Here is a 22,718-nt window from a genome sequence, read left to right as displayed (position 1 = left end):
CCAATTAAAACATTTTATTGAATAGTTTGTGTGTGTGTGTGTGTGTCTGAGCCCTAGCTCTAGCCCACCCAGGAAGGAAGCAGGCTAGAATTCCAAATAAAAAGAAAAGAATTACAGAACAACGTGTTCCAAAAGATTTATTCTTCTGTTATTTACCCTTTCTGAAAGTGCATCGAAGATGTTACATCAGCACAATTCATATTTAAGACATAAAACACAACACCGGCCGAGCTGTACATTTACAATGGTTATTATTATTATTATAATTAATATTATATATTAATAATATATAATTAATATAATGGTGGGACACCCTGTTACCACAACCTGCAAATGAAGAATGTGTAGGCATTTAAAAAAAAATGTGTAAAAAATGTGTATAATCTGGATGAGAAAGGCAGGTCTGGACAACATTGTTAGTGGTTCCTTAGGGAAGAGGGTCTGACTTGATCTATTTATGCTTTAACGAGGGCAGCGAACTCTGTAAAAAAAAAAAAAAAAAAAAAAAAAAAAAAAAAAAAAAAAAAAGCTTTATAATTAAGAATAAAACATTACATACTTCGTTTTTTAAAAACAATATTTATAACATAAATGTAAGAAGGGGATGAACTTTATAGGGTTGAGCAGATTAGATTTAAAAAAATATACAATAGGTATTTGACACTGCTACTAAAGACTACTCCTTAAGGAGGTTAATCATAGTGAGAAATCTTTACTACTGATATCAATGTCTATTTAAAAGCGATCTCTTACCATCAACTCCGATTTTGCCGTCACCGTCGGAGTCACCAGCGGCAAGGAATGCCTTGGTCTCTTTATCAGTCAGAGCTCTGGCGCCTGCGGCGAAGTTCTGCAGAAACAGCCTGCCAAAACAAATTGAACGAAAAGTATTAGCTTGAGACCATCATACTGCCCGTTTAGGAGCTTCAGTTTGGAGCACCGTGGCTTCCCAGGGTGTCAAAAACAATAAAATAATGCAGTTTTCTAGCTGGTACATCTTATTTACAGCCTATCCTATCCAGCAACAGGATGTAATGGCTATTCCGACGAATGTATAGGCTACTGGTCTAAATGTTAATTATGAAAACAACCTACAGTAACTACTAGAAATTTGAAGTTATGGTAGCGGGTTAAGAGGTTTCTGCTTCATATTAAGCAGTTATGACTTTTACAGATCTCTGTTTTGTGAAATCAATAGGAAATAGGTTTAGACAAAGTAGCTGCATTAAGTTTGGAGCTATGGTAGTGGGCATATGGTTGTGCAGTTGAACGAGAGACTTACTTCAATTCATCCTCTTCAATGAAACCGCTCCGGTCCTGATCCAGGATTTCGAAGGCTTTTTTCACGTCATCAGCAGACTTGCTGCTCAGGCCGACCTTGGCAAAGAAGGCCTTGTAGTTGAAGGAGTCAGCGGCTATAAAAGGCATTATTATTATTATTATTATTATTATTATTATTATATAATAATAAAATAAATAACAATTGTTGTTGTTGTAACATTGTACGTTTTGATATGAAATAGCACGCACATACTATATATATATATATATATATATATATATATATATATATATATATATATATATATATATATATATATATATATATCCAGTAATACTAATGAAGTGCTGTAGGTGGTAAAACCTTGACACTCCTGAAGAGCTGCAGTGATGTTTTCGTCCTTAAGAACTCCCTTGAAGGCCATTCTTAACTGCATGACGAAAGGAAAAAGAGCACACATTAATATAGTCAAACAGCATGCGTTCTTGTAATGTCTTCATGCATTCCCAAAATCAATAACAACAAAAAGAACAACAACAGGAACTACAAACAGTTTTCTACACTTTTGATTTATGAAATTAAAGACACATTTTGTAAACCAGCGCAGGTCTGCTTTTTAATAACCAGGTTAAACTTGACAAGCGATTGATCTATTGCCTTCATCAATAAAAAAAATAATAATAATAAAAAGAAAAACAAGAAAAAAATAACTGCAAAAGCAAAAATGTTGGTTCCACATTGTTCAACAAAATTAATCTCCAGTCCAGATTGCACTAGTTCGGAATTTCCGCGCAAGGGTTCCTTGCACAGTCGCAGTCCCATTCCACTGGTTATTCCAATAATAAACTGAATAATCTGGATGCAAAGTAAGTTGATAGCATGTCTTCCCATCTGCGGCAGTTTCCTTTTTATCTGACGAGATTTACATTTCAAAAGAACCACCAGTTGTGAAGCCTCTTCAAACCCCAAGTCTTGCGTTCATGTTAACTCACCTTGGTTTCTACCGAGGCAAAGGGAAAATCTGAGAAAATGAGTCTGCTGTGAGACTGTAAAACTGCGCCCTCCTTATGTACTTCCCCTCCTAAACATTTACAGCAATCGGAGACACCGTGTAATAGATACCATAAGCATTGCTTTCTCAAAAATGTCTCCAGTAGTCAAATAGATCTATTTTTATCTGTATAAATGAAGATGCTTATACGTATATCCCTTGTATTTAAAAAAAAAAAGAACTGACTATTGGAACCTCGATATTCTGCGACCGAATGGTAAAAATAAGTGCTGATGAATGAGTAGTTTGGGATTTTTAAAACGAGTTTTTGCATGTTCGATGCGAAAGAAGTCCTGTGAGCTGTGAGAAGCCTTTAAAGAACAACGTGAAAAACAGACTTCAAACATGGATTTAAGAAAACGGGTTTATAATCTTTAATAATGATTAGTATTATTATTATTAGTAATGATATGGATATTTATGGATGGTTGTTTATGCGGACTCAAAAAATTACAGTTTTGCTAATCTCTAGGTGGTTTGCTAACCACCCTGGTTTTGCGTACTGCTGGGTACAATAAACGCTCTCAGAGGAGTATTTTAAAAAGACTACAAAGTAGAAGTGATACCCCAATAAGGATAGCGGCTGGTGGGATGTGGCGCTGCAGAATGAGCCTTGAGCTACGAAGATATTCCTGTTGTCGCTTCTAAAAGCAGAATCAGTGCCTTGCCATTATTGTAAAAAAAAAAAAAAAAAAAAAAAAAAAAAAAAAACTTATTCAGAAGATATATTTGTCTAAACTAAATAATGCCTTTAATAAATGCGCACACCTAACCCAAACCTAAAGGCTATTTATTCAGTCCCTATAACACTATCTGTGAATGAGACTTTTGGCTGTTCGAGTACAATAAGTGAAGTTTTTCCTTTTTTTTAAATAAATTAAATAATACAGTAATACTATTTGTCAAAAATGATTAATTAATAAAGTAAAATAAATCTGGTATTTAAAATAGAGCTTTGGGTGCATGTATTGATATCGCTGAGTCAAAATTGGGGCCGAGACGGGATGGTTTTAAACACGCACTTGCACACATAGATACACGCACATGCATCACCAAAATCTCCACTGTTCGAACTGTACTTTGCAGGTCAGTTTAGACTCTAGACGCTTTCATGGAACCAAAGAATGTTTGCTGACTGTGCCACCGAGCCGCCCAAAGGTGTTTAATTTTGTAAACCTCACAGCTGTTCTTATAGGTTATAGGTTATAGGTGTTAGTTAAGGCACTTTCATGTCAAGGGTTATGGCTGTCCGAGTAGCTTAATTAAAATCAAGCTGTCTACTCTTGCATTGATCCCTTTATAGGATAGAAACCAGTATTGACAGTGGTTTGAATGCCCATTGCAGGTGCAGCACAGTAAGACTTTGTTGTTCCTAGATACTGTGTGCAGGGCAGCCTGTCAAACCCCCTTAATGCCACTGTGAGTCATATTACCGGCTTGATCGCTTTTTCAACAGTTAATCTAAATACGCTCTAGATAAGATCAGTGCTATATAATATTTATCACCAGAAAAATAAGAGCACAGATTACGCAGAATCACTGTAATTTAACCCTGGCAACAGTTTCTCAGAATGGTTTGATTGTTAGCAGTGTTCATGGACACGTCACCACTGTCCATTGGCATACGGTTTCCCTTAAGACCAACTTCCCCTTTTAAAGGTAAAAACAGATGAGAGGTTGTGGCATGTTGCTTTAACTATCTTTTATAGTTTACTATCAGCATATATATACATATATATATATATATATATATATATATATATATATATATATATATATATACACACACACACACACACACACACACACACACACACACACACACACACACACACACACACACACACACACATATATATATATATATATATATATATATATATATATATATATATATATATATATATATATATATACATTGTGTGCCTTGCAAAAGTATTCAGACCCCTGACCAATTTCCTCATATTACCGAATTACAAATGGTACATTGAAATTTAATTCTGTTTGATATTTTATTTTACTGAAACTCAGAATCAATTATTGTAAGGTGACATTGGTTTTCTGTCGGGAAATATTTTTAAGAAAAATAAAAAACATCTTGCTTGCATTCAACCCCTGTGCTGTGGAAGCTCCCAGTTTGCACCGATGAAAGAAATTGCCCTAACAGGGACACAATTACATTACCATTGGCCTCCACCTGTGAACCATTTAAGTTGCTGTCACATTCTCTGGATAAAAACCCCACTGTTGGATGATCATTGCTATGGCTGTGAATCTGAAGGAAAATGAAGACCAAAGAGCATTCTACATAAGTTAGAGATAAAGTAATACAAATTCATAGATTAGGGAAAGGGTACAAAATAATATCCAAGTGTTTGGATATCCCAGTAAGCACAGTTGGATCAATAATCATGAAGTGGAAGCTGCATCACACCACCTAGGCACTGCCAAGAAAAGGATTCCCTCAAAACTCAGTGCTCAAACAAAAGGAGACTTATGAGAGAAGCCACAGAGAGGCCAACAATCACTTTGAAGGAGCTACAGAGTTCAATGGCTGGGACTGGAGTAATGGTGCACCAGTCAACTATATCAAGAGCTCTGCATAACACTGGCCTGTATAGGAGGGTGGCAAGAAAGAAGCCGTTACTCAAAAAGTACCATCTGAAAGCACATCTGGAGTTTGCCAGAAAGCATGAGAGTGACCCAGCTGCGATGTGGGAAAAGGTTTTGTGGTGAGATGAGACTAAGATAGAGCTTTTTGGCCAAAACTCAAAGTGCTATGTGTGGCGCAAAACTACCCCAGTGATACCCCAATAAGGATAGCAGCTGGTGGGATGTGGCGCTGCAGTATTAGCTTTGAGCTACGAAGAAATTCCTGTTGTCGCTTCTAAAAGCAGAATCAGTGCCTTGTCTTTATTGTAAAAAAAAAGAACTTATTCAGAAGATATATTTGTCTTGCTGGTACTAAATAAACTAAATAATGCCTTTAATAAATGTGCACACCTCATCCTAATCCAAACCTAAAGGCTATAACATTATTTGTGAATGAGACTTTTGGCTGTTCAAGTACATTAAGTAAGTGAAGTTTTTCCTTTTTTTTAAATAAATTAAATAATACAGTAATAATATTTGTCGAAAATGATTAATTAATAAAATAAAATAAATCTGGTATTTAAAATAAAGCTTTGGATGCATGTATTGATATCGGTGAGTCAAAATTGGGGCCGAGACGGGATGGTTTTAAACACGCACTTGCACACAAAGACACACGCACATGCATCACCAAATTCTCCACTGTTCGAACTGTACTTTGCAGGTCAGTCTAGACTCTAGACGCTTTCATGGAACCAAAGAATGTTTGCTGACTGTGCCACATGGCCGCCCAAAGAAGAAAACATTAATTTTGTAAACCTCACACCTGTTCTTATATATATATATATATATATATATATATATATATATATATATATATATATATATATATATATATATATATATATATATACATACACACAAAGGTTAACCTTACCAATACAAGTGTAAGAAATGCAATTATAGGTGTTAGTTAAGGCACTTTCATGTCAAGGGTTATGGCTGTCCGAGTAGCTTAATTAAAATCAAGCTGTTTGCACTTGCATTGATCCCTTTATAGGATAGAAACCAGTATTGACAGTGGTTTGAATGCCCATTGCAGGTGCAGCACAGTAAGACTTTGCTGTTCCTAGATACTGTGTGCAGGGCAGCCTGTCAAACCCCCTTAATGCCACTGTGAGTCATATTACCGGCTTGATCGCTTTTTCAACAGTTCATCTAAATGCGCTCTAGATAAGATCAGTGCTATATAATATTTATCACCAGAAAAATAAGAGCACAGATTACGCAGAATCACTGTAATTTAACCCTGGCAACAGTTTCTCAGAATGGTTTGATTGTTAGCAGTGTTCATGGACACGTCACCACTGTCCATTGGCGTACGGTTTCCCTTAAGACCAACTTCCCCTTTTAAAGGTAAAAACAGATGAGAGGTTGTGGCATGTTGCTTTAACTATCTATAAACATTATTTAGTCGATTTATATATATATATATTTTACTATCAGCATTTAATATATTATATATATATATATATATATATATATATATATATAGATATATATATATATATATATATATATATATATATATATATATATACACACAGTGCCTTGCAAAAATATTCAGACCCCTGACCAATTCTCTCATATTACTGAATTACAAATGGTACATTGAAATTTCATTCTGTTTGATATTTTATTATTTTATTTTATTTTTAAACACTGAATCAATTATTGTAAGGTGACATTGGTTTTATGTTGGGAAATATTTAAAAAAAAAATAAAAAACTGAAATATCTTGCTTTCATTCAACCCCTGTGCTGTGGAAGCTCCCAGTTTGCACCGATGAAGAAATTACCCCCCCCCCCCCCAAGGACACAATGACCTTACCATTGGCCTCCACCTGTGAACCATTTAAGTTGCTGTCACATTCTCTGGATAAAAACCCCACTGTTGAAGGATCATTGCTATGGCTGTGAATCTGAAGGAAAATGAAGACCAAAGAGCATTCTACAGAAGTTAGAGATAAAGTAATACAAATGCATAGATTATGGAAAGGGTACAAAATAATATCCAAATGTTTAGAAGCTGCATCACACCACCTAGGCACTGCCAAGAAAAGGCATTCCCTCAAAACTCAGCGCTCAAACAAAAGGAGACTTATGAGAGAAGCCACAGAGAGGCCAACAATCACTTTGAAGGAGCTACAGAGTTCAGTGGCTGGGAGTGGAGTAATGGTGCACCAGTCAACCATATCAAGAGCTCTGCATAACACTGGCCTGTATGGGAGGGTGGCAAGAAAGAAGCCGTTACTCAAAAAGTACCATCTGAAAGCACATCTGGAGTTTGCCAGAAAGCATGAGAATGATCCAGCTGCGATGTGGGAAAAGGTTTTGTGGTGAGATGAGACTAAGATAGAGCTTTTTTGCCAAAACTCAAAGTGCTATGTGTGGTGCAAAACTAACACTGCCCATGCCTCGAGACACACCATCCCTACAGTGAAGTATGGTGGGAGCAGCATCATGCTGTGGGGATGCTTGTTGCTTGTTACTGGGCATCTTGTTACAATTGAAAGAAGAATGGATAGAGCAAAATACATGAAAATACTGCAAAAGAATCTGCTTCAGTCTACTAAAAAACTGAAGCTTGGGAGGAAATTCACCTTTCAGCAGGACAATGATCCCAAGCACAAGGCCAAAGCAATATTGGAGTGGCTCAAGAACAAAAAGGAATGTCCTACAGTTGCACAATCAAAGTCCTGATCTCAATCCCATGTGAGAATGTGTATATATATATATATATATATATATATATATATATATATATATATATATATATATATATATATTATTTATTTATTTATATATTTATTTATATATATATTACATATTATACATACATAATGTTTACAACAGTTGTATATTCAATACTGTAGCGCAACAGTTTTTAGTTATGCTTGATTCCCCAGCTGCAAAGTCTTTTATATATATATCAATAGCGCCCAGTTTTATATGCTTATTCCCCAGCTATTGGCATATCTTATTTATTTATATTATTTAGCGATTTATTTACCTGCCTGGGTTTATTATGTTCAGGTGGCTGGGGTTGATTAGTTGATTAGGTTAATTAACGATCAATCATGCCCAGTTGATTCTGCTTCCCATTAAAAAGGAGGGAGCTACCTAAAGGAAGTGAAGGGCCTGTATTATGTTCAGGTTGCTGGGGTTATTCAATACTTAGCGCCCAGTTTTAGTTATGCTTGATTCCCCAGCTGCAAAGTCTTGGACACCTGGCATATCTAAACACACCAAGGATCGCCAGAGAAAACGTTTACACAGTGCTTTCATATTGCCAGTAGCTACTAGCGAGTCTAATGAATCTAACACTAGCTTCCGGTTTATGTGCTCCAATTTCATAATTACAAGACATTAAACATAAACACCCGTATTATTTAAATATCATACAGATTTTGTACAGTCAAAAACAAATTATTACGGGGTTGTATTGTTATGATGTCTTTCATGTCAACAAAGAGAATCAGGGAATATACATTATGATGAGGATCTAGGGGTTTAAAGTAAGAGGAGGAACAAATGAACAGTTGTTTATTAACTGGATTTATTGGGCTAAATTACAACCTGCAGCACGTGGCAAATAATGAATTGAACGACAGGTTGGATGGTGCAAAGGGTGGATTTGCACAATGATTTGCCTATAGGTTATGCAAATTTGCCTCTTTGCATCTCTTATTGAAATATTTTATTTAGATATTAAGCAGAACATGCATAGCAAACACTTGAAGTACATTTTAAAGAATTAAGCATATATCTTATGCAACAGATGATAAACATATTTTAGTATTTAAATAGGAGCACTTTAATATTTATTTTGTTAAGTTGTGCGTCTATAAAAACAATTAAACTGACACAGTGGTCTCACCTGGTAAAAGCACGCCCGCATGTTGTGCAGGGTAAGTCGGGGTTTATGTCCTGGCTAAGTGAAGTCACTGCTCTTCCCCAGAGATTCTGAGGGGAGCGTCATATTGGCTCTGGCAGCAGCGTAAAGGAATATACCATACAAAGTGCCCTGAGGCCATCAGATAATTGAGGGCATTTGCCAAGAACTCCTACCTTTCACTTCCAGAGCGCTACGAAATCAACCCACCCTGACACTAACCCAATCCCAACCTTAACCAACCCCTGCCCTAAAACCTAACCTCAATCCCAATACCTAACCCTAAACCTAATCATTAACAATTATCTGATGCCCTCAGGATTCAGATATTCCTTTGTGCAGCGCTCTGGCGGGTTACGGAGGCAAAACCGGGAGATACTGCTTGTTATTAATGTGCTTCAGTGAACCTTGCTGGCCAGGCTCAGGCACACACCTGCAGGGCTGGCCTTTGTCCACCGCCATCTTGATAACATCCGCTCTTGAGTCCCTGGGTGTAGAAGAGAAGGCTTTGTTGTGGGATCAGAAAGACACCCACTAAACCCTCCGCTCTCCTGAGCTGTGTGGGGAGAAAATTGGGGTAAACTAATTGGGTACATTACATTTATAATTATATACACTACCGGTCAAAAGAGAGAGCATTTAGAACATCCCCCATTTTTCCAGTTTTTATTGAAATTTAAGCAGTTCAAGTCCAGTGAATAACCTGAAATGGAAAAAAAAGGTTAAAAAAAAAAAAAAAAAAGTTTAGGTTACCAAAAACTGAAAAATAATGTACATTTCAGAGTTATACAAAAATGCCTTTTTCAGGGAACAAGTAATGGGTTAACAACTTAAAGCTGTTCTGCAGCAATGGAAGTAAATTAAGCCTTGAAAGTTGATGCTAACAATTCCTACAGGTGTCCCAACTTTTGTTGATTACTTACAAACCCTCTGTCTGTATAAAAGCAGTGTTGGAACAGACTGTGTTACTACACCCTCTTAAGCATTATTTGGACAGTATTGTACTGCAGGAAGTAGTATATTGCTATCATAATGGCGAGATAAAGGCAATTAACAAAGGAAGACAGACAGACCATTATAACCCTTAAAAGTGTAGGTCTTTCCTTTAGAGAAATTGTAAAGAAAGCCAAGGTGTCAGTGAGTATGGTTTCCTACACCATCAAAAGGCACTTGGAAACTGGATAAAACTCTGACAGGAAGAGGTCTGGCAGACCCAAAGCCACAACAGAATCAGAAAACAAGTTTCTGAGAGTCAACAGCTTGCATGATAGGTGGCTCACTGGACAACAGCTTCAAGCACAGCTTAACGCTGGTCGAAGTAAGCAAGTCTCAGTTTCAACTATGAAGAGAAGACTTCGAGCTGCAGGTTTGACAAGTCGAGTGGCAGTAAGAAAGCCATTGCTAAGATGGCAAAATAGAAAAAAGAGGCTTGCCTGGTCCAGGAAGCACCACCAGTGGACTACTGAAGACTGGAAGGTCTTATGGACTGATGAATCAAAATTTGAAATCTTCAGTTCATCACGCAGGGTTTTTGTACACCGTCGAGTAGGCGAAAGGATGGTTCCTTGGTGTGTGACACCAACTGTCAAACATGGAGGAGGAAGCGTGATGGTCTGGGGCTCTTTTGCTGGATCCAGAGTCGGCAACTTGCACAGAGTGAGTGGAGCCCTGAACCAAAACGGCTACCACAGCATTTTGCAGCGCCATGCAATACCCTCTGGTATACACCTAGTTGGTCAGGGGTTCATCCTACAGCAAGATAATGACCCAAAACATACCTCCAGGCTATGTCAGAACTACCTTAGAAGAAAACAACAAGACGGTAGCTTCAAATCATGGAAAGAACTTTCCGAACAATATTTGATTTCCACTGTAGAAAGAATGCCACGAGTGTGTTCAGCTGTTATATCTGCAAAAGGTGGCTACTTTGATGAGTCAAAAATTTAGATTACATTTTGTTAAACAAAACGATTCCATGATTTCTGTTTTTTTTTTTTTTATTTTATCTCCAATTGTTTATTTGTTCTATGCTTTAATTTCAAAGTACATTGTGACATTAAACTGCATAAATTGCAATAAAAACTGAAAAAATTGAGGTGTTCTAAAACTTTTGACTGGTAGTGTATGTATTTAAAAAAAATGTGTTTAGAATCCTATTATTTATGCTAAATTTAATTATGTATATTTTTTTGTACTCAACTTGAACGTATAAGCATAAGCTATTTTACAATCACCAAAATCAACATTGGTCGTGTAGACCTAGGCTTGTAAACGTAATAACACGAGCATGAGTTATTATCGATTTGCATACTGTCGCCTATATCTGCCCCTCCCTTACCCTGCCGGATGCAGGGATACTTTGTCATGCATTTGTCTCCTCTCGACTCGACTACTGCAACTCTCTATATTGTGGTCTCCCGGCACGCATATAAACCGACTGCATCTAGTTCAGAATCCCGCTGTCGGGATCCTTACAAGATGTAAAGAAAACATGTGATCACATCACTCCTGTCTTGCCCAGCTGCACTGGCTACCTGTAAAGTTCAAGATTATTTTCAAAACACTCCTACTCACCTACAATACCCTTTATCACACAGGTCCCGAGTGCCTTCTCAACCCGCTGACCCGCTATATCCCTGCCCACAAGCTGAGGTCCTCCAAGTCTGGCCTGCTTGCTACCTCCCCAAGCAAAAGTGCACCTCACTTGGAGAACGCTAGTTTAGCTCCATGGCTCCGACTCTTTGGAACTCCTTTGCAGCTTTGGTGCGTGATGCTCCCACCGTCGCTCGCTTTAAAGCAACCTCAAGATGCACCTGTTCTCTCTTGCTTTCGATTCTCTTTACGCCTGATATCTGCTATTAGCTACTGTTTTGCTGCTACTATTTCATGTATTATGCTACTATCGTGTATCATGCACTTTCCACTGTATTTAATGTATTATGCTTTTTTTTTTTTTTTAACTACATATCATGCATATTATGCATTTCTCTGTATTTAAAGTATTATGGTTTTTTGTGTTGTTACTGCATCTTGTAAAATGCTTTGTGATGGTGGTCCGCTATGAAAGGTGTTATATAAAATAAAGATTGACTGATTAATTGATTGATATATACAAAATCTTCAAAAGTGTGCTGTGTACCTCAAATCTACAGTCTTCAGTTGAACTGGAAAATGTATTAACTAAAAGATTAGAGAATGGTGGAAATGTTTAATATGTTTTTTTAATATATATCAATGTACACAATGTACCCCTACTTGCAAAACCCTGCATAATACGCCTCAATTTTTTTTGCTTTAATGCCAAACAATTGGGAAGCATAGTTTGTATACCATTACCCCGCATTATCTATGGCTGTATACTTCATTTTGATCGTATCTCCTCCAAGTATTCTGCAGCTGAGAGAAGTTGTCCCATTCTGGTTAAAGTAGCATGTGTGTGTATGTGTGTATGTGTATATATACAGTGGCTTGCAAAAGTATTCAGACCCCTGACCAATTCTCTCATATTACCAAATTACAAATGGTACATTGAAATTTCGTTCTGTTTGATATTTTATTTTAAAACACTTAAACTCAAACTCAGTTATTGCAAGGTGACATTGGTTTTATGTTGGGAAATATTTTTAAAAAAAATTAAAAACTGAAATATCTTGCTTGCATAAGTATTCAACCCCTGTGCTGTGGAAGCTCCCAGTTTGCACTGATGAAAGAAATTGCCCTAACGAGGACACAATTACATTACCATTGGCCTCCACCTGTGAACCATTTAAGTTGCTGTCACATTTTCTGGATAAAAACCCCACTGTTGGATGATCATTGGCAAGGCTGTGAATCTGAAGGAAAATGAAGACCAAAGAGCATTCTACATAAGTTAGAGATAAAGTAGTACAAATGCATAGATTAGGGAAAGGGTATAAAATAATATCCAAATGTTTGGATATCCCAGTGAGCACAGTTGGATCAATAATCAGGAAGTGGAAGCTGCATCACACCACCCAGGCACTGCCAAGAAAAGGCCGTCCCTCAAAACTCAGCGCTCAAACAAGAAGGAGACTTGTGAGAGAAGCCACAGAGAGGCCAACAATCACTTTGAAGGAGTAATGGTGCACCAGTCAACCATATCAAGAGCTCTGCATAACACTGGCCTGTATGGGAGGGTGGCAAGAAAGAAGCCGTTACTCAAAAAGTACCATCTGAAAGCAGATCTGGAGTTTGCCAGAAAGCATGAGAGTGACCCAGCTAGGAAATGGTTTTGTGGTCAGATGAGACCAAGACAAAGCTTTTTCGCCAAAACTCAAAGTGCTAAGTGTGGCGCAAACTTAACACTGCCCATGCCTCAAGACCATCCCTACAGTGAAGTATGGTGGTGGCAGCATTATGCTGTGGGGATGCTTCTCATCAGCAGGGACTGGTCATCTTGTTACAATTGAAGGAAGAATGGATGGAGGAGCAAAATACATGAAAATACTGCAGAGAATCTGCTTCAGCCCGCTAAAAAACTGAAGCTTGGGAGGAAATCAGCAGGACAATGATCCCAAGCACAAGGCCAAAGCAACATTGGAGTGGCTCAAGAACAAAAACGTGAATGTCCTACAGTGGCCTAGTCAAAGTCCTGCTCTCAATCCCATTGAGAATCTGTGGCACTATTTGAAAATTGCGGTCCACAAGCATAGTCCAACCAACCTGAGAGAACAACCTGGAGCAAATCTGCCAAGAAGAATGGGCCAAAATCACTCCGACACTGTGTGCAAAGCTGGTACATACTTACCCCAAAAGACTTAAAGCTGTTATTGCAGTGAAAGGTGGCTCTATTAAATTTTAATGTGTGGGGGTTGAATACTTATGCAAGTAAGATATTTCAGTTTTTTATTTTTCTTAAAAATATTTCCCAACATAAAACCAATGTCACCTTACAATAATTGATTTTGAGTTTAAGTGTTTTAAAATAAAATATTGAACAGAACGAAATTTTAATGTACCATTTGTAATTCAGTCATATGAAAGAATTGGTCAGGGGTCTGAATACTTTTGCAAGGCACTGTGTATATATATATATATATATATATATATATATATATATATATATATATATATATATATATATATATATATATATATATATATATGTGTGTGTGTGTGTGTGTGTGTGTGTGTGTGTGTGTGTGTGTGTGTGTGTTTTTATTTGTAAATTGTGCCCCGGTAATCTAGCACCGTAAATGACCACAACAATACTGTGGAATAATGGTCAGAATAAAGAAGAGAAAAATAAAATGACGAGTTCATTGTTTTTAATTTTCAATTGTAAAGGATATCACAAGAGGAAAGCAAGACGGTGACGTTTACAAATGCCATTAAATGTACAGTGTTGCATAATACATAGTTTCTATTGCCTGTTGGCTGTGGCTTTACTTCACCAAGGACTGGAATTCTGAAAAGAAAAAGAGAAACGATTCAATCAATTGAACGTCACGTCGTCTCTTCCTTCATTGCTGTATGCCTGAACGATTCTAATTCAGAATTCCGGGATTTGTTCATTTGCAGAGTCGAATACAACCCTAAGTAACGACTATGATTCTAAATTGCTCTTGCAGCAGAATATAAACAGTCTATAGTCGAGAAATCAATGTGTTCCCAATACTTTACTCTATAATAGTATATGTAGTTCGTTAAATACCATCAACTCCGATTTTGCCATCACCGTCGTAGTCACCAGCTGCGAGGAATACAGCAGTCTCTCTATCAGTCAAAGCTCTGGCGCCAGCAGCGAAATTCTGCAGAAACAGCCTAAATAAAGAAAAACAATCGAGATGAACAACCCGAAGCTACCCCCCCTGCTCTTGTGTGGGGCTTCGACTGTGTAAATTAACCTATAACCACGGAAAGCGGTAAGATTGCTAATGTATACAACTCACTAACTGAAGGACCTCCTGTTCCAAGTAAAATATAATGAATATATTCAATCGTCAGTTCAATAACAAGTTAAGTTAACATGCACAGTGTGTGTGTGTGTGTGTGTGTGTGTGTGTGTGTGTGTGTGTATGTGTCACTTACTTCAACTCTTCTTCCTCAATGAATCCGCTCTGGTCCTGGTCGATGATTTTGAAAACTTTCACCGCATCTGCGGCGGACTTCCTAGCCAGTCCAATCTTGGCAAAGAATGCCTTGTGATCGAAAGATTCAGGAGCTGTTATGGAAGTAGATCTTTATGAATCATGTACAGTATCGCCATCTCCCATGTGTCCCTGTCCACTTCACCCCAACAGACATGTCCACTCAACTTTAAAATGCCATTCCTCATTATCAGTTTATACACTTTCTATTAAAGATGGAACCGTTAAACTATATCCCTCACTCATGAATATTCAATTCATACGCTGTGTATACTATCATACAGCACATGTGTAATATATAGAGATGCCTTAAGTGTCTTTGCCTAATCTGAAACTAAAATGTTCCATATATACGCCTTCACAGAATTAATCAACTGTCAGTTCTATTTTCTGTTTCTAAATAATTCATACTATATCGTTGACTCTATACTTTAACACGTCTCTCCTCATCAGCAACCGTGCCTGCTGTTTCCTGGGACCGTCTTGTAAACGGTGTGCTGTGAGTCCTCGAGGGTTAAGCACTGTGAGTAAACGTTTACCTTGGCATTCCTTGATGGCTGCGGCGATATCAGCGTCGTTCAGGAGTCCCGCGAAGGCCATTTTCAAACTACGAGGAAAAGGAACAAGTGATTTACCTGGCACACGCAAAACAGCTCTCATCGGTCGAGGACATTGGGCGAGCAGTGAATAGTTCTAATTTATGGCCCGAATACTCGCCGAGAGGTTTACTGCTGTTTTAAACAAAACTCAACAAGAATAGCAATGATAGAAAAGGACAAAAAAAGCTTTAGGCTATACCACTGCCAACCAAAACTTTCCTGCGTAGGCCTACTTAATGTGTCCATTTGAAAACTATAATAATAATAATAATAATAATAATAATAATAATAATAATAATAATAATAATAATAATAATAATAATAATAATAATAATAATAAATAATATAAAAAAAAAAAAAAAAATAATAATAATAATAATAATAATAATAATAATATATAATAATAATAATAATAATAATAATAATAATAATAATTGGCAGGATGTTTGACTTCCATCCAAAAGAACAATAATCCATTTACAAATCTTCTATTAGTAACTCAATGTCGATGGAAAGCCAAGCCCAACATATGCGCTTGGCTTCAGCTTTGCGTTCCAGTGTGTCTAACACTCCATTGCGACACAACGGTTGCGCGTCAGTAAAACCCTTGTTGGGAGAGAAGACTTCGCAGTTTCGCTCTCCTCTTGACGTCGTTTTTAGAACTCACCTCTTGGTAGTTCCTGGCTCGAATGCAAACTGAACACGAAGATGTTGCTGTAAAGTGTCTATCCCCTACACGGGCGCTCTTATATAGGGTAGAAGCGTGCCAGCTAAACAGATTGTTCAACTAATATCACATGTCCAATAGGAATGTGCGTATGCGTCTGTAAACACATGCTAACACATATATGTCAAATTATATTGACTATTATTTGTCACATATTTTGGCTAGCAATTAAAAATAGAATCCCACGAGTGAAAAAAACGTGCCTGCTTATGGATTGTCTGACCCCCCCGATGGGTTCAAATTCTGCTGACTGCACAATTTTAAAAAGATGATGACATGATTGTCGGGGCATAATGACTAAACAAATAATCCATCAATAAAAGTTGTCATAGTCTAATTGATCTAAGGCAATGCAGTTTAAATGTGCTGACATATTTGATCATGCATGTTTTACAGAAAGGGGAATTTACTAGATATTATAATAATAATAATAATAATAATAATAATAATAATAATAATAATAATAATAATAATAATAATAAAAGATCATATTTTTACTTCATTATTATCCAGTTCATATTATTTAGAAAATATACTGTAACATGTCAAAGCAACTCATATCTATTTTGCCTAACTGAATAATAAGAGATAAGGGCATCGAAATGGGAAATTACGGCAGTTTACAGTATAGTATTTATTTATTAATATTCAACCATTAATTAATAATATAATAATAATAATAATAATAATAATAATAATAATAATAATAATAATAATAATAATAATAATAATAAATGTTTGAATTCATTTTGTGGATTCAAACACCTAAGTCTCTGGCAGATGCCGTTACAAAGAGTTGGAAAAAGCATTGTTGAGGTAGATTCCTAGTAGACTCGAATCAATAGAGGGAAACGGTGTCAAATATATATATATATATATATATATATATATATATATATATATATATATATATATATATATATATATATATATAAGCTCAAAGAGCCAGCTGCCCTATATATATTGCCGATTAACAATGCCGTTTAATTAACATCAATTATTAATTAGCCTAGATTTAATTCCACTAGTTCCGAGAATTACAGAGGAATAATTCATGAAGCAAAAATAATTAAACCCCAGTCACTGGTATAATCAACATGTAGATACACACAATGCTTACTATTATGGAATATTGCCAACATACAGAGTTTTCTTTGCTTGCGCTATGCCGTAGATCGTAACTGAGAAATGTGAACCTGTTACTTTGAAGTCAGGTACCCGGTTCCTGCTTTGGAACCGACGAACAGGATCCTAATATCAGGGATGTGGTTGCAGTGAATACTGTTATGTTTTTGATAAAACTGAACATTAAAATACAAATTTATTGTCAAAAAATACATTTGATAACACTAATTGAAACGCTCACACTTAGAAAACAAAGGTCTGCAAAACATTTAAAGCCCAACACGACGCGATTTCAGCTATTAAAAAAGTAAATTAACCCCAAACCGATGGGGTCGTATTTCATCTTGGGATCCTACTGAGCTGTTTGCACATACCATGCGGTTAAAGATTTAATTTATTTTTTTTTTAATGGTAAGCTTTGTGAAATTTGAAATGAACAAGGTTCATATACAAGCACACAATGGCTTTCGCTGTTATAATAAAACTATTACTTCTGCTCACACACTAACATACGGACATGCTTTTCTAAATAGTTCTGCGACCAGAATCGAAATACATGGTTCGGAACCGATTCCAAAAATCTACTTAAATGCACATCACTAGATAACAATAAGAATAAACTGTGGAATCCAGACGTGTAACGTCACATGGCAACAGGCATAAATGGAACGGCTACCTCGTTCTGATTGGACCAAATTATATTTGCATGACACACCGGATAGCAGACCTGGCAGTGACGTTGCTACTTAATGAGTACCGGTACCGCTCCCGTTAAGAAACACTGGTCGAAACCACTTCACACGCCAGGAGGCGCTGTCCGCAGAAAAGCAATCGGCTATTCGACCTATATTTGCATTTGAAATAAAACATTTGCCACCTTGCGGGTTTTGTTGACCAGACCTTTGTATTAAATAAACTGCATTAACTTATTGTCAATAAATGTGTCCCGATTAAACATATCATTTATGTTATTACTTGTCCTGCAGTAAATGATCTGTATGCCCCTGTGACTATAGCCGTCATGTACGGTAAATGATATGTAGGTTGATCTATATTCTCGGCAAGTACAGGTGCCACTACATTAAAGCCTAAATATTCAAATATTTAACATTTATACACATGGTTTAGATTTATGAAAAAAAAAGATTCTCATTATGAAAACAAAACAAAACAAAAAACCCACGCCATTTTAAAGAAATTTAAATATACTATATTAGTCTTTAAATATACTATATTAGTCTTTTTTTGCAAAAAAAAATGTCCCTAATATTGATTATAGTGAAGAAATAAACCATGTAACTTTACTATTTAAACTGGATAATCAATCATACTGTTTTGGTAAGTGTGTGGTCTTTACCACTTAATATTGACTGGGTGATCTATTAAATCGATCGTTTATTCCAAGATATTGTTGCTATTTTAAATCTTTTTTTTTTTTTTTCTGATTTTATGTGAATTTCATAATTTTTGCAGCATCTTTTGTTTTGTACTCATCTGCTTGGGGGAAAAGTCATTGCGTTTTCATTAAAGCAACCTGGATTATACTGTTATACCTGTCATAAATTTGGCATCATTTCCATGAAAACAGATGGCTCAGTTTACCCTGATAGACTTCAAAGCGATAGTTAGATAGATAGATAGATAGATAGATAGATAGATAGATAGATAGATAGATAGATAGATAGATAGATAGATAGATAGATAGGCTGGTTCTCAATTGATGTTTTGCCATAATGTATGTAGGCTGTGTACACTAAAACAAAAATAAAAAGTCGGAGATTTTTTTTTTTTTTTTTTTGTAAAAGTATTTATTGTATTCCCTCTTCCAACCACAATTGAAACATTATGTTTGGGCGATAGCACAGAGCACCTTCTATATTAAGACGTGAAACAATATGGTTTAAAATACCTTCACACAGGTGGAAAGCTGAAATAGTTCCAACAATGTAGCTAACATACAGGGATTTTAGGAATGGTATTGGTCTATAAAAACATACAGAGATGTGCCTTTAAGACTGTGAGGTTTCTAGGGGACGTGACGGACATGGAGAATCCGTTCATCTTGGTCTTCAGTGATTTATGCCTTGACCAGGGCGGAAAACTCTGTAAATAAAAGAAGTGTCAGCGTTTTTAATCTTTTGAAATGCATTTTTTCGAAATAAAAGATTAAGAAGAAGAAGAAGAAGAATACAATATATGTAATATTTATTTTTATATTATTAAAAAAAAAAAATCTGAATACACTTGCTGCCCAATTTTGGCTTTGAAACAGGTCCCCTTATAGTCATGTAATATTAACACACATTCTGGCATTGCCGTTTATTACCTGAAATGTTTTACATGTACTAAAAAAGGGGAGGTGAGTGTCAGAGGTACCCTATCGAACTCTTCTGACGTCACAACCCTAGTATTTAGGCTTTACATAAATAAAGGCTACTTTATTTATGTGCTAAATAAGGTTCTAATGATTTTGAGAAAAGGCTTTTACAGTTCTTTCCTGTCTCTTACCGTCAACTCCGATTTTGCCATCACCGTCGGCGTCACCAGCCCTAAGGAAGGCCTTGGTCTCGGCCACTGTCAGGGCTCTGGCACCTTTGGAGAAGTTCTGCAGAAACAGTCTAGAAAAAAAATAAAATGAAATAAAATAAAAAAAAAATTGGAAAACAATAAATGTTTTTGACTTTGAAAACCAAAAATATTTATATAGGCCCTATTTATATATGTATATCCAAAGCTTTTAATATTTATATAATTATAAGGCGTCACCATTCTAACACAAAAAACATAATACAGGAACATCTTCTCACTTACTGGAGCTCTTCCTCCTCAATGAAGCCACTGTTATCCTGGTCAATGATGCCGAAAACTTTAGAAATCTCTCCAGCGGACTTCTTGGTAAGACCAACCGCAGCGAAGAAGGTCTTGTAGTTGAAGGAGTCAGCAGCTGAAAAAAGAAAATACATCGAATTAATCAAACAAACTTAAAACATAAGCACCTTTTTTCGACAATAACCAGCCCATTTTACAAACATGTGCCATAAATTGTTTGTCAGCAATGCCATTCATTGAGATAAGACGTTGGCACACATCGACCTGTATATAAGGTAATTTAATGTAATTCATGTCCTTGATCCACACTTCCAGAAAGCAGAGTAAGATAAGAAGCTCACCCTGGCAGCCGCTCAGAGCAGCGCTGATGTCAGCAGCGGCGAGCACGTCAGTGATGGCCATTGTGATGCTGTAGAAAGAAATTGAGTAAATGACGATTCCGAGTTTTAATTCCTTGGTCTGCTACTAGACTACTAAGGGTGGGTCTTGGAACAGCAAACTGATAAAGAGTTGCAGGCTTTGCACGGACACAGCTGTCACTAGCAGGTGCCTGTGCTTCAATCACTTGAACTTGGACATCTCGTCACAGGATGGAAATACAGGCTATATTTACAGTATGTCCAAATGCTTTTATGATCATCATTTATTACTTTATTTCATTATTGCTTTTGTCAAAATGTACATAAAAAAAGCCAATACCACAATACAAGATAAATCACACCTTTATCTATTCCTCATCACCAATACATAAAATCCCATTTGTATTATTGAATATTAAATGCAGCACTGCATTGAATGATCAGTACACTGAAATATTGATCTTAAGATATTAGTTGTTGCTTACGTTTTTGAGGTCTTGTTGACTGCACAGGAGGGAAGCTTGCTGTGTTCAGAGAAGTCGCTGTGCCGAAACTGCAAGCCCTCTTTGCTTATATACGTTTCATTGGGCGGATCATATACAGATTTTGAGTTTGGTCGTCATGAGGGCAGATTGGTGTCCAATTTCGTTGCCTAACTGAATAACCTGAACTATTTTTATCTCCTGGGAAAACATTCGATATTCTAAAATGAAATCGAATAAGGAACAAAGATATGTGAAATGGGTTACTACTGAATAATTTATTAATTTTTCTTGGAGAAAATTGCATATTAAAATATTGTTGATGAGTAAATATTGTATACCATATGCTGAGAATGAGATCAAAATAAACAACATATTTAAAAAAAGGTAATTGGGCCTATCATTATATGTACTGCAATATTATTTTGTAATACTACTACTACTACTACTACTACTACTACTACTACTACTACTAATAATAATAATAATAATAATAATAATAATAATAATAATAATAATAATAATAATAATAATATTACGCACAGCAAACCATATTTGATTAATTTGATGTATGTGTAATGTGGCTTATACTGGTCTAACACGGGGCTTGTAGACGGGGGAGACTTATTCCAGCAGATATTTCCACCTGTATTACACTGTGGCTCTTGTTTGGGTGCATTAATCAATTGGCGTGAAGCACAATAACAAACAGTAATCCACTCGGACTTGTGTTTCTTGCCTTAATTGTAAGACAATATCGTAGTCATATACGGCATAACGCAATGCCTCTATTGATCAGCATGGATAGATATACAATGAGGTGGCCATGGTAACGTTTACACTTTTATGATAAAATTTGCCGTTTTCAGCAAATGGAAACCTACACATCGCTTATGTAAATGCAACACAATTTGTTAAAATTAAAATGGAATAACACCCTCATGGCCGTTTGTAGTTGACTTTTGTGAAATAGAAAACAATCGAAATGCGCCGTTAAATTCAGTGCTCACATAAATACAAACCCACTGGGTCAGCTTTATAAAGTTATTCAAAAACAGGTTTGGCTAATATTATGGCATGCGTGGGTAGTGAGATTATTGGCGTAAATTGTATTATGTTAGCTTTAGACGCTGATCTTGGTATAGCACAACAAATATTGAATTGAGTTGTGCGTTACTTTAGCATGGAGAGATTTTTCGCGAAAACAAATGGTATATAGAAATGCATTATCTTCCCCAAAATTATCGAAACTGTTAAGATTGCAATTACAAGTTCTGCAAACACACAGCCACAGACAGACAAAGCTTATTTGGGAACATTTTAAATTTACCAGCGAATGTGAGTGTTCAGCTTATCGGCTGCTGTTTTGCTATTAAAGGACATTCCATTCCAAACTCTGGATCAAATGTCCTTCCTCGCAGCTGCCCCAGATCCCCAATGCAGTCTTCAGCACCATGCTCAGCAAAATACATTACAAAGTGCATTACAGAGGCATTGCGTGAGTAAGCTTTAACATGCATGTGTTTAGATCTTTGCAGTGGACGTTTCTTCAGACACACCGGGCATAGTGTAATATTTCATGCAGGAAAATGCCATAATATGCTGGCT

At 36.4% G+C, this 22,718-nt stretch overlaps 3 protein-coding genes across 3 annotated transcripts; all 3 read right to left on the bottom strand.

The window, feature by feature from the left end:
- Positions 1–333: 333 nt before the first annotated feature.
- Positions 334–2,343, bottom strand: LOC121330596 (parvalbumin-2-like). The gene is made up of 5 exons (XM_041277225.1): positions 2,275–2,343; positions 1,646–1,712; positions 1,283–1,415; positions 754–863; positions 334–481 (listed from the first exon to the last, which is right to left on the bottom strand). Exons 2-5 carry the CDS (start codon positions 1,704–1,706, stop codon positions 456–458), a joined length of 330 nt encoding a protein of 109 aa, XP_041133159.1. The 5' UTR covers positions 1,707–1,712; positions 2,275–2,343; the 3' UTR covers positions 334–455.
- Positions 2,344–14,152: 11,809 nt separating this feature from the next.
- On the bottom strand, positions 14,153–16,364 carry LOC121331263 (parvalbumin beta-like). The gene is made up of 5 exons (XM_041278536.1): positions 16,256–16,364; positions 15,529–15,596; positions 14,931–15,063; positions 14,554–14,663; positions 14,153–14,307 (listed from the first exon to the last, which is right to left on the bottom strand). The coding sequence occupies exons 2-5, from the start codon at positions 15,587–15,589 to the stop codon at positions 14,285–14,287; spliced, it is 327 nt and encodes a 108-aa protein (XP_041134470.1). The 5' UTR covers positions 15,590–15,596; positions 16,256–16,364; the 3' UTR covers positions 14,153–14,284.
- A 2,855-nt stretch (positions 16,365–19,219) lies between these two features.
- On the bottom strand, positions 19,220–21,211 carry LOC121331262 (parvalbumin, thymic-like). Its single transcript, XM_041278535.1, has 5 exons — positions 21,114–21,211; positions 20,611–20,678; positions 20,252–20,384; positions 19,949–20,058; positions 19,220–19,543 (listed from the first exon to the last, which is right to left on the bottom strand). Exons 2-5 carry the CDS (start codon positions 20,669–20,671, stop codon positions 19,518–19,520), a joined length of 330 nt encoding a protein of 109 aa, XP_041134469.1. The 5' UTR covers positions 20,672–20,678; positions 21,114–21,211; the 3' UTR covers positions 19,220–19,517.
- Between the last annotated feature and the right edge of the window lie 1,507 nt (positions 21,212–22,718).

The sequence above is a fragment of the Polyodon spathula genome, chromosome 18 (assembly GCF_017654505.1).
Source record: "Polyodon spathula isolate WHYD16114869_AA chromosome 18, ASM1765450v1, whole genome shotgun sequence".
NCBI lineage: Eukaryota > Metazoa > Chordata > Actinopteri > Acipenseriformes > Polyodontidae > Polyodon > Polyodon spathula.
The sequence above is the reverse complement of the archived record's forward strand: the minus strand, read 5'-3'. Positions and strand labels throughout refer to the sequence as shown.

Coding starts and splice junctions, on each gene's coding strand:
- LOC121331262 (XM_041278535.1), bottom strand. CDS start 20,671: ATGGCCATCACTGACGTGCTCGCCGCTGCTGACATCAGCGCTGCTCTG. Junction 20,385..20,610: donor TGCTCTGAGCGGCTGCCAGG/GTGAGCTTCTTA, acceptor TTCTTTTTTCAG/CTGCTGACTCCTTCAACTAC. Junction 19,544..19,948: donor TGGCAAAATCGGAGTTGACG/GTAAGAGACAGG, acceptor TTTTATTTACAG/AGTTTTCCGCCCTGGTCAAG.
- LOC121331263 (XM_041278536.1), bottom strand. CDS start 15,589: ATGGCCTTCGCGGGACTCCTGAACGACGCTGATATCGCCGCAGCCATC. Junction 14,664..14,930: donor ATTGAGGAAGAAGAGTTGAA/GTAAGTGACACA, acceptor TTCTTTATTTAG/GCTGTTTCTGCAGAATTTCG. Junction 14,308..14,553: donor TGGCAAAATCGGAGTTGATG/GTATTTAACGAA, acceptor TTTTCTTTTCAG/AATTCCAGTCCTTGGTGAAG.
- LOC121330596 (XM_041277225.1), bottom strand. CDS start 1,706: ATGGCCTTCAAGGGAGTTCTTAAGGACGAAAACATCACTGCAGCTCTT. Junction 1,416..1,645: donor AGCTCTTCAGGAGTGTCAAG/GTTTTACCACCT, acceptor TGCCTTTTATAG/CCGCTGACTCCTTCAACTAC. Junction 864..1,282: donor ATTGAAGAGGATGAATTGAA/GTAAGTCTCTCG, acceptor TTGTTTTGGCAG/GCTGTTTCTGCAGAACTTCG.